Source organism: Orycteropus afer, unplaced genomic scaffold, assembly GCF_000298275.1.
Source record: "Orycteropus afer afer isolate SDZICR_OR568_19922 unplaced genomic scaffold, OryAfe1.0 scaffold00028, whole genome shotgun sequence".
Taxonomy (NCBI): Eukaryota; Metazoa; Chordata; class Mammalia; order Tubulidentata; family Orycteropodidae; genus Orycteropus; species Orycteropus afer.
The window spans coordinates 8,253,719-8,266,139 of record NW_006921615.1 but is presented as its reverse complement, the minus strand read 5'-3'; the positions used below and the strand labels follow the sequence as shown (position 1 = coordinate 8,266,139).

Below are 12,421 nucleotides of genomic sequence, written 5' to 3'. Positions count from 1 at the left end.
TGCCAAAGTAGGAGGTGGAACAATGTTTTGTGTAGTATGTTATGCCAATTGAGCTTGATGTCCCCTGCGACTATGGTCCCAAGCCCACAGGTCCAACTACTCACTCCCTCTGGGTAGCTGGCTGTGACCAAGAGGTGACTACAACCTTGTCGCTTGTCAGCTCTACTTTACACCTGGGTCTTTCCCATTTTTCTCTTCAGTTTTTTTTTTTTTCCTTATTGATTTAGAATAGCTTCTCTTATATGAAAGAAGCTCTGGTGGTACATTGGTTAAAGCATTCTGCTGCTAACCAGAAGGTTGGCAGTTCAAAGCCATCAGTTGCTCCATGGGATGAAGCAGTCTTCTTCTGTAAAGATTTATAGCCTTGGAAACCCCATGGGGCAGTTCTCCTTTGTCATAAGGTTGTTGTAAGTCAGAATTGACTAGATGGCAGTGGATGTTTTTTTTTTCTTCCCTATATGTAAGAGTGCTAAAACCTTTGCCATATATTACAAATATTCTTCTAGTTTGTTTGCCTTTTTTCATGTTGTGAATAGCAGGTATTAATACAAAAATCCCAGAAAGCCACATTTTTAGAACCTCTGTGATGTATGGTGTTTATAAAGTAATAAAATTCAGTGATACCATTTAATAAGCTTTTGCAGAGAGATTAATTCATAAAATGAAAATAAAACATGACCTACCTATGACACAGAGTATCAAAATGCATATAAGGGGCTCTTTAAAATACATTTTACACTCGGAAACAGTAAAGCAGATTAAGTCCATAATGTGCAGAAAAGGCAAATATCAAATATATTTTCTTTTTGACAGGTAAAATTATTATTTAATTTTGCTTAGTTTTCTACCTCCCTTTTTGAGTAATCAGTGAGAAAGAAATATAGAAAAATATAAAGTAAAAAAGAAGAATCCTTATTTTTACCATCTATTTTTTTTTTTTTTAACTTTATTGTGATTTGGGAAAAAGTTTACAGAGCAGTTTGATTTTTCCCATCAACAATTCATACACATTTTGATACATGACATTGATTGCAGTCCCCACAATGTAACATCACTCTTCCCACTTTTTCCCCGTGTTTACCATTTCCATTCATCCTTCTTTCCTGTCCTTTCCTGCTTCCTGAGGTTTATCCCTAGGAAAAATGCTGCCCTTTTGTTCCTGTATGGTTGGTAATTTTAAGGAGTGCATACTTCCCAGCTGTTACGGTTTATCTTACACGCTTGTCTTTTGCTTGGCTGGAAGTTGAGCCATGGGGGATGAGTTCAGTTTCTGGCTTGAAGGGTGTCTAAGGGCCATAGTCTTGGGGGTTCTACCAGTCTCTGTCAGACCAGTATGTCTGGTCATTTTTATTATTTTGAGCTCCATATTTTTCTCTCACTCTATGCAGGACCTTGTATTGTGATTCCTTTCAGAGCAGTTGGTGGTAGTAGCTGGGCATCATATAGTTTTTCTGGTCTCAGAGTCTAGAAGGCTGTAATTTGTATGGTACATTAGTCCTTTGGATTAATTGCTTCCATGTGTCTTTGATTTTCTCCACTCTTCTTTATTCTGTACCACCTACTTTTTTTTGTTTTACCAATTTAATTGGTCATGTATCAAAAATACATTATAAATGTTTCAAAATAACTAGATATTACAAGAAAAATTTATAGTTCAGCTCTGATTGCACAAATATTTGACACAAGAAACCATTTTTCAAATACATGTTTTCTTACAGGAAAATATTAATAAAGAAAATAAGTCTCTATACCTCTTACAACAAATTTCATGCAGTATTTCCCCCCATTTAATCATCATTCTGAGTTTTCTACTACAATAAGTCTATCACATCCAATAAACTAAATTACAAATCTGAAAAGTATGAATTTGTGTGTTACCTTTGCTGAGGAGTCATGCTAATATCTGTATCATTCCAAATTTAGTATATGTGCTGCTGAAACGATCACTGCATAATCTACTTTTCCAATTAAAAAAACAACTTTATTGAGCTATAATTTACATGCAATGAAGTGCACTCATTTTTAAAAGTCATATTTTGAAGAGTTTAGACAAATGTTACATCCAAGTAACCATTACCTCAGTGATGTAGGACATTTCCCTCACTCCAAAAAGTTCCCTCTCCCCTTTCTCAGTCAGTCTTGATCTACTCCCAGGTAGCCACTGATCTTTTTCTTACACTAAAATTCAATTTGTCTTTTCCAATGTTTCATTAAGTAGAATCAGATAGTATATGCTCTTTAGTGTCTGCCCTCTTTTCTCTTCTTTTATTTATTTATTTAAAAAATTCTTGTATGTTGTTAATATATCAGTAATTTATTCCTTTTTAGTTCTGAGTAGTGTTCTGTTATATAGCTATATCACAGTTTGTTCATCCGTTCACCTGTTGTTAGCTATTTGGGTTGTTTTCAACTTTGGGTAGTAAATAGTAAGCCTACTATGAATATTCATGTATGTGGTGGCTAAGTTTGTGTGTCAACTTGGCTGGACCTGGTTGAGTGGCTGGGCAGCTGAGTGTACTTATTCCCCATGCTGGGATAGGTAATTAACTCCATGGTGGAATCTATTGGAGCAGCCGAGTAGCTGCTTTGGGTATGTGGTCTGCTTCCTGTATATAAGAAATAGCTTTGGGACTGGTTTCTAGCTTATGGCATGCTTGAAGCGTATGTGTAGCTGAGTCGTTGTTCAGCAGCCTGCCATGCTTGGTTGATCTTGGGACTTTCATTGGACTTGAATTAATGGCCTGTGGTGTGGTTTGGTAACATTGGGACTGTGCTATTTTGTTTGTTGACCTTGGGCTTGTTAGCCTCAGCAGCCAGTAGCTGCCTGAGTGAAGAGATGCCTCTAGCTTCAGTGGGCTGGAAGCAGGAGGCAGAGCTGAAGCCCAAGGTTGAAGGGCTTTCACAGAGCCCCTAGAGCGTGGCACTTGGGACTTGGACTTCTAGCCTCCCGAACTGGAAGAGAATAAACTCCTGTTTGTTGAAGCCATCCCATTTGTGGTTTATTTCTGTCAGAATGGCACTAGGTAACCCGAACAATGTACAAGTCTTTGCGTGGACATTTATTTTAATTTCTCTTAGGTGAATATCTAAGTGTGGAATTTCTGGGTTGTATGTTAAATATACATTTAACTTTATTATTGTTGTTGTTAGGTGCTAATGAACTACTCCAACTCATAGTGACCCTATATACAACAGAATGAAACATTGCTTGATCCTGAGGCATCCTCTCAATCCTTGCTATGCTTGAGCCCATCATTGCAGTCACTGTGTCAATCCATCTCATTGAGGATCTTCCCCTTTTTTGCTGACCCTCTACTTTACCAAACATGATATCCTTCCAGGGAATGGTCCCTTCCTACAGCATGACCAAAGTAGGTGAAACGAGGTCTGGACATTCTTGCTTCCAAAGAGCATTCTGGCTGTACTTTTTCCAGGACAGACTTATTAGTTCTTCTGGCAGTCCATGGTATTTTCTGTATTCTTCACCAATACCACTATTCAAAGACATCAACTCTTCTTTGGTCTTCCTATTCATTGTCCTATTCACATGCATATGAGGGGATAGAAAATACCATGGCTTGGATGAGGCGCACTGTAATCTTCAAAGTGACATTGCTCTTTAGCACTTTAAAGTGGTCTTTTGCAGCAGATTTGCCCAGTGCAGTACATCTGATTTCTTGACTGCTGCTTCATGGGTGTTGTGGATCCAAGTAAAATGAAATCTCTGAGAACTTCAGTCTTTTCTCCATTTTTTATGATGTTGCTTAATGGTCCAGCTGTGAGGATTTTTGTTTTCTTTATGTTGAGGTATAATCCACACTGAAGACCGTAGTTTTTGATCTTCATCAGTAAGTGCTGCAAGTCTTCTTCATTTTCAGCAGGCAACGTTTTGTCATCTGCAGCTTGAATTTCTCTATCAGGATACTGTTGCTAGCATATTTTTTTATTATCTTCAGCAAAATTTTACTTGCGTGTGATATAATGAGTAATTATAATCAATAATTTCCATGTTCTTTTGGATTACCTTTTGATCTTTTCCAGTCAATTGACCAGGTAGCTGGCCTCTAAATTTCTTGGCATAAACAAGTAAGTGCTTCCAGAGCTGTATTTATTTGTTGAAATGTCTCAGTAGGTATTCGGTCAATTTCTTAAGTCTTGTTTTATGCTAATTCCCTCAGTGCAGCTTGGACTTCTTCCTTCAGTACTATTGCTTCTTGCTCATACATGCTTCCTCCTGAAATAGCTGAACATTGACCAATTCTTTTTGGTACAGTGACTCTGTTTATTACTTCTGTCTTCTTTTGAAGCTTCTTGCATCGTTCAGTATTTTGCCCATAGAATTCTTCAGTATTGCAACATGAGGGTTGAATTTTTTTTTGGTTCTTTCAGCTTGAGAAATGCTGAGTGTGTTCTTCCCTCTTGGTTTTCTGACTCCAGATCTTTGCACATTTCATTATAGTACTTTACTTTGTCTTCTCAACTGCCCTTTGAAATCTTCTGTTCAGCTCTTTTATTTCATCATTTCTTCCTTTCGCTTTAGCTACTCGCCATTTAATAGCATGTTTCAGAAGCTCTTCTGACATTCATTTTGGTCTCTTCTTCCTTTCCTCTTTTTATAATGACCATTTGCTTTGTGTAGGATGTTCTAGATGTATCTATCCCATAGCTCGTCTGGTCTTCAGTTACGTTCAGTGTATCAGATCTATTCTTCAGATGGTCTCTGAATTCAGATGGGATATTCAAGGTCATATTTTTGCTCTTGTTGGCTTGTTTTAATTTTCTTCAGTTTCAATTTGAACATGCATATGAGCAGTTGATGGTCTGTGTCACTGTCAGCTCCTCGCCTTGTTTTAACTGATGATACTGAGCTTCTCCATTGCTTCTTTCCACAACTGTAGTCAGTTTCATTCCTGTGCAAGGTCCACATGTATAGCCACTGTTTATGTTGTTGAAAAGATGTATTTATGATGAATAAGTTATTGAACTTGCAAAATTCTTTCATGCAATCTCCCGCATCATTTCTGTCACCAAGGCCATATTTTCCAAGTACTGATGCATCTTTAGGAGCTCTGGTGGCATAGTGCCTAAGGCATTTCACTGCTAACCAGAAGCCTGGCAGTTCAAACTCCCCAGCCACTCCTCGGAAGATTGGGCAATCCACTTCCATAGTGATACTGCCTCAGAAACCCAAGGACGGTTTGCCATTAGACCCAACTCGATGGCAGTGAGTTTGTTTTTTTTTTTTTGGTTTCAGATGCTTCTTTATTTCCAACTTTATTAGAAACTGCCCAACTGTTTACTAAGTGATTGCCCCATTTTGTTTCTAATTGCTCTCCATCCTTGCCAACATTTGCTATTGTTTTTCATTTCACTAGTAACCATTCTGATGAGTGCAATTTAAATTTCCATTTCCCTGATAAATGATACTGCGAAACCTTTTTATGTAATTATTGGGTACATCCATTTCTCTTATTGGCATGGTTAGGTTCCAAAAACCAGGTTATTAAGTGAAATTGGTGATACATAAGAGTCGAGGCCTATGCCCCATCTTTGGCACTGGATCCCCCCAGTCACTCACTGCGCATTGGGTGCCCCTAGCACATCTTGGGATCCACATGGCATGCCTGGCCCCCTTGTCCTACCACACCTTCCCCACCACTGCAGAAGCCCACGGAGGTGAGGAGTAGAGGCAGTGGTGGTTGGTTGGTGCCCATTGTCTGCTGCTTCCCAGTGCCCACTTGTCCTCTGCTCATTGCCTTCTTCTTCCCACCCTGGGCAGGGATCCTGCTTGTCCTCTGTCCACCCTGGCCCCGCAGTCTCACATGGACCCCTTGCCTCTCCCTACTTGCCCTCCTTCCCCCACTACTTCCCTGGCATCTTTGGTACCTTTTCTGGCCTCCCCATTTCTGCCTGTGACCTTACATCATTCTGCTGTTGTCTCACGCTCTCTATGGGTGGACCAAGACATTATGGATGGACAGCAGAAGGTGTCCCTCAGCTGGTTGGCCACCTTCCTTTCTGTGACCCATTTGTCAACAAGGAAGGCCTCTAGTATATCATTCAGGGTGACCTGTGGGTGCCTCAGACCTTTGGAGGCACCACCTGAGAATTTTTTCAAAGTTGTTTTAAATGCAAAATGTTGGATAATGGAATAGTTGATAAATGAGTATGCGTGTCTGTCATCGGTAAAGGGCCTTTACAGATTTTTTGCTCGTTTTCAAAAACTGGATTGTCTTATTATTGTATTATATTTGTTTCTTATATTTTCTGGATATGAATCCTTTGTCAGATGCATTGTGAATATTTTTCCCCAGTCTCTGGCTTGCCTTTTCATTTTCTTAACAACATTTTTGAGGAATAGAAGTTTTTAAAATCTTGATGAATTTCAGTTTATTATTTTTTTCCTCTTGTAGTTTACAGTTTTTGTGCCCATGAAATGTTTCCCTGTCCTAATGTTGTGAAGATTTTCTCCTGTTTTCTTCTGAATATTCTGTAGTTTTACCTGTGTGTTTTGGTCAATGAATCTATTCCATGTTAGTTTTAGTGTTTGGCATGAGGTACGGGCCAAAATTCATTTTTTCTGCATGAATGTATAGTTGTTCCTATACCATTTGTTGTAAAGGTTAACCTTTTCTCTTTGCATTACCTTGGCATCTTTGTTGAAAATCAGTTAATTATAAGGGTCTATTTCTGTACTTTCTATTCTGTTCCTTTGATCTATATGTCTATTTTTATTTTAAACCACACTACTTTTAATTACTGTAGCTTTATAGAAAGTTTTATAATCAAATCATAAAACTCTTTCAACTTTGTTCTTTTTCAAAATTATCTTGGCTAGTCTAGCTTCATATTTCTTCATAAATTTTACAATCAGCTTGTCAGTCTCTATGAGAAAGCCTGATGCAATTATGATTTGGATTGCTTTGAATCTGTAGATAAATTTAGAGAAAATTACTGTCTTTACAATATTGAACTTTCTAATCCAGGTGTCAGCAAACTTTTTTTCTGCAAAGGGTCAGATAGTAAATATTTTAGCCTTTGCACCATAATCCAAGAAAAACAAAATGTTAACTCAAGGAAAAGAATGACTGAACAATTTATACAGTTGATGTTACTTTATTACTTTTTTTCCCCTGAGATATGTTTACATAGTTGTTGACTGTGTATATTTGCCTTTTTCATGTTTAGGCACCTCTGTCTATTGTGGTGATTTCTTGATTCTTTTCCACTGAATTTCAAGCAGGTTTATTTTCCCCTTCTAGACAGATTAAGAGTTTGATGTTTCCTGTTCTATCCAATTTTCTTTGAGGAGTAGGGGAGGAAAACTCTTCCGAGATAAGTGCAATAAATACCTATTCTCTGCTCTTTGTTCGATTTTTGTTAAATGTCTATGTGAGGGTTCTCACCACTTGACTGGGGAGGACTATATCTCATTCCAAGGAGCCCTGGTGGTCCAGTGTTTAAGCACTTGGCTGCTAATGGAAAGGTCATTGATTCAAACCCCCCAGTCTTTCCATAGAGAAAATTAAAGCTGTCTGTTTCCATAAAGATTACAACCTTGGAAACCCTATAGGGCTGCTCCTTCTCGTAATTGGGTTTTTTTTTTTTTTTTTGTTTAATTTTATATTTTATTCTAGACTTCAGATCCTTCCCTCATTCAAATTCATTGTAGCTCTGTAATCTTCAATTCTGTCAGAGAAAATTGGCCCCTTGTTTACTTTGATCTATTTCTTCCCAGCTGCTATTTCTACTCCCTCATAGCCAAAAGAGGGAAAAGATTAGGATGTGTATGCAGTTTTCTTTTCTTTGGATGTGGAGTATTATTGAGGATTCTGCAGATTCTATTGACTTCCCCATGTAGTGGTGAGGAGCAGCTTTGTAATGAGTCTCTTTACTTCTCAATTTTCTATTTTCCCCTGACCAGTGTTTGAAGTTTTTTTTGGCTACTCTATGATCTGCAACACCCCCCACCTGTTTTTTTTTCTTTTTTCATTTTTGTTAGATTTTCTTAAAAATATGCTTCATTATGTTAGTAGCAGGGGAGGGAAATGTAATGTAATGTAATGATGAGCTCAATATTTCCATTAAAGTATGGATTGCTTTGTTTTTCCAGAGTGCTGTACTATATTCTGTCAAATTAAAGCCAATTATATGTACTGTAGTATAAGGTTTGGAACTCTTTTCAACTGACAGATTCATAGAAAATAGTTCCTTTGCTGCCTAACTGTTTTTGCTAATGATCCTATAGCTGTGACATTAAAAACTGATTTTCGTAATCCTAGTGACTATAGGAGAGGAGCTCTGGTGGTGTAATGCTTAAAGCATTTGATTGCTAACCAGGCGGCTAGTGGTTCAAACTCACCAGCCACTCCTTGGAAGGAAGATTGGGCAATCTCCTACCATAGAGATAACTGCCTCAGAAACCCAAGGAGGGGTCGCTATGAGTCGGAAACGAGTGAGTTTTGTTTGTTTTTTATGGGAGGTAGAAGGAGCTCTGGTGATGTAATGCTTAAGGATTTGACTGCTAGCCAGTAGGTTGGCGATTCAAACCCATCAGCCACTCCACGGAAGGAAGACTGAGCAATATACTTCCATAAAGATTTACCACCTCGGAAACCCAGTGGGGGCCACTTTGAGTTGGAATTGACTCGATAGCAGTGAGTTTGGTTTTTTGGTTTATGGGAGGTAGGCTGACTTTGTTCAGTGTCCCACAAAGGATTTAACCATGGAGACATGGCTATCTCTGCCAGACATAATTAAGGAAAATAATTTGAGTGATTAACCTCTTTCCCACTTTGAAAATGTTTTGCTCTGGACTATGCTGTAATGTAGGAGCTCTGGTAGCATAGTGCCTAAGGCACTTGACTGCTAACCAGAAGGCTGGCGGTTCAAACCCACCAGCCACTCCTCGGAAGGAAGGTTGGGCATTCCTACTTCCGTAGTGATACTGCCTAGGAAACCCAAGGAGGGGTCGCTATGAGTCGGGCCGACTCGATGGCAAATAACAACAATAACAACAACAACATGCTATAATGTTAATGGGTTTTACATAATAATTTCCTTACTCCATATCCCTCACTTTATTTTTACTATTTAAAAAAATATTTGTCTATTTAAAAAAAAAAAAAAACCTTTTTATTGTGATGTGAAAGTTTGCATAGCAAATTGGTTTTCCATTCAACAATTCGTACACATTTTATTTCATTACATTGATTACAATCCCCACAATGTAGTAAGTAGCACTATTCCTACTTCTTCTCTGTTTACCATTTCCTTTCGTCCTTCTTTCCTATTCCTTCCTGCCTTCTGCGCTTTATGATGTGGCAAATGCTACTCTTCTCATCTTAAATTGTTGATTGTTGTATCCCTCACTTTAGAAGAAGAGTATCTACAGCTACAAGGTGCACATATAGTATCCATGCTTCTTGCTTTATCAGTTTTGCTACCCAGCTAGTAAATTCAGACATCCAAAGAGGTTTAAGTTGACTAAATGGTTGTTAAAATTCCTGACAGAATCATAGAGAAAGTTTTTTAAATTGGAGGAAATTTATTTTTCTTTGTGTCTGATCCCTACGTGGTAGGGATGAGTATGAACAAGTGCTGTCTCTTAAACATGGGTCATAAAATAGGAAGCACTCTGAGGTTAATCTTTTTTTTCTGATTAATAAATGTATTAAATCAGAAATATATTAAATCAGAAAATATATTTTTTGATTAATAAAAATAAATGAGTCATTATAGAAAATTTGGTAAATATTGAATAGAGTATAAAAGAAAAAGTCAACCATAATCCCACCACTACTCTTTTCAAGATTTTAAAAAATATTTACTCCTACTTTTATTTTCTATATGTACTTATACAGTTTTGATATTTTACTTTATTTACACGATTTTATATCTTTTTATACCAAGGTTTCTCAACAGTGACATTATTGACATTGTTGTTGGGCTATCCTGTGCCTTGTAGAACTTATAGCAGCAAACCTGGCCTCTACCTACTAGATGCCAATAGCAACTCCCCTCCAGGTTGTGACTACCAAAAATATCTCCAGACATTGCCACATATCCCCTGGGAGGAAAATTAACCACAGTTGAAACCACTATTTTATGTTTACTGTTAAAATGTAAGCACTTTCTCATAACATTATAAGCTTCATAAGCATAAGTTTTAGTGACTATATAATTTACCACTGTATATAGCATCTTCACATTTAAGAGTGTGTCCGTTGCTGTTTTTTGTATCCATAGCTTTGTAAAATTATTCTGTCATTAGAGAGATATCACATCTTATGTTATATTGATATCTTATACTCTTTTGATAGGAGTATTTACTAGTGAAAATTAAGTGATTTTTGTTGTTTTCATTTTCTATTAAAGAAATTTACTCTTAAAGATATGCTTGTTTTTGTTATAGAACATAAGTGAATGCATTATAATTAAATGCAAACTTTGTGTATAATTTTATAAAGAATTTTATGTAATATTATAGATACCACTCTTTGGGATCATGTCATCAGATTCTGCAGATCCTTTCTACTGGATGAGAGTTATTCTTGCATCCAACAGAGGTGGGTATTCTTTCTTGGTTTTTGCCTCCACACTACTTCTGACATCAAATAGATCTAAAAGTGTGGATTAGTAGCTATTTTTTAGTTTCTACAGGGAGAGGAAGGATATGACAAAGAAACGCATTGCCTATGAAGGAAGACCAACATGTAGATAATTTACAAATCGGTGTATTTATTGTAAAAATAGAAATATGTACGGAATATAGAGATATTCCAGAGAATGGAATGATTACCACTGTTTACTGCTTTGGTTCTCAGCCTTTTTATGCATGGTGTTTCCTTGGAGAATCTGATTAAATTTACATGTATTTTCCCTGGAAAAATGCATGTATATACACACATACAACACAAATTTTACATAAAACTTACGGAAATTCATGGACCTTCAATAGTCTAAAGTCTATCTTTTTTTTTTACCCCATGAGACTAAGAAACCCTGATCTGCTGTGTTACGAGGAGATGATGCCTTAACAGCACTTTGAATTCAAGTTTAGTATGTGTAGTGATAGGAGAAAGGGCGTTTGATGCAGAGGAAAGCATGAGCTAAAGCAAAAGTGCTCAGTAATAGCATGATGTAGTCTGGTAGATTTTGGGTGAGGAGTGTTGATAAATGAGGCTAAAGAGGAAGGGAGTGGCTGGATTTTGAGGTTCTTTGCATGTAAAATACTTTAAAGAGTTGGCAGGCATTTTTTTGGTAAGTTTTTTAGATTACAAAAGTGTTACTGATTATTTAAAAAATGGAGCAATAGAGTCATTGCTATAGAGTCAGTTGCTATAGAGTCAGTTCCAACTCAGGGCAACCCTCATTGGGTTTCCAAGGTGGTAAATCTTTACAGAAGTAGATTGCCTCATCTTCCTTCCATGGAGTGGCTGGTGGGTTTGAACCGCCAGCCTTCTGGTTAGCAGTCAAATGCCTCAGGCACTGTGCCATCAGAGCTCCTTTATAAGATTTATATAAAGGTGAAAATGAAAGTTTCAGTTCTCAGGGGTTACTGCTGGAAAGTTAATAGATTTGTGAATGTTCATCCAGATTTTTATCTGTATACGTCTTTCAATGTATAAATTTATTTATTGGGTGAAAGCATACAGAGCAAATTAGTTTTCCATTCAACAATTCATATACATTTTGTTTCCTGTCATTAATTGCAATCCCGTCAGTGTAACATCACTCTTTCCACTTCCACCCTGTGTTTCTCATTTCCATTCCTCCTCCTTTCCTAATCTAATCCTTCTTTTTCTGAACTTTGTTTTTAGGTAAATGCTGCCCTTTTGATCTTCAGTTGTTGATTGTTCTAAGGAATGCATACCTCCCTAGTATATATACATTTATATAACTTTATTTAGTTGTTGTTTAATTTAAAAAGATACACAGGTAGTCCATTGGTTACAAATGTTTGACTTAATACAACCTATAGTTATGAACCAACCCCCATAAAGTCTATTATATTAAAAATTCAAGGTATATACAGTGTTTTCTAATAACACTCAGGTGCTAGTTTGTGATGCACATCAAAACATTATTATTGTCTTATTATATTAAAGTTCTTTTAGTGTAGTTAGAAGTATTTCTGTAAATTTTTTTTTATGCATAGAAAGATATATAATATATATACTAAAGACAAATGTTTGACTAATACTAGGTACCTACCTGACTTAACATATGTATTCAACTTAAAGACATATTTAGGAATGGAACTTGTTTGTAATCTGGGCAGTGTTCTGTTACTAGTTTTCTTAATATCTTGGATGATCTATTTCATTTAGTGGCCAAGTACTTTACTGTTATTTGGATATGCCATGAGTTATTTAATCATTCATTCAGCAAATATTTATTGAGTTCTTAACTATGTAAC

The 12,421-nt window shown here is 36.8% G+C and overlaps 1 protein-coding gene across 1 annotated transcript in view; it reads left to right on the top strand.

The window, feature by feature from the left end:
• SEC61A2 (SEC61 translocon subunit alpha 2) overlaps positions 1–12,421 on the top strand; it is a 43,930-nt gene that overhangs the window by 5,734 nt on the left and 25,775 nt on the right. Inside the window, exon 5 of the mRNA XM_007935430.2 lies at positions 10,490–10,568. Within this exon, the coding sequence (XP_007933621.2) occupies positions 10,490–10,568 (79 nt within the window). The remainder of the gene's footprint in view (positions 1–10,489; positions 10,569–12,421) is intronic.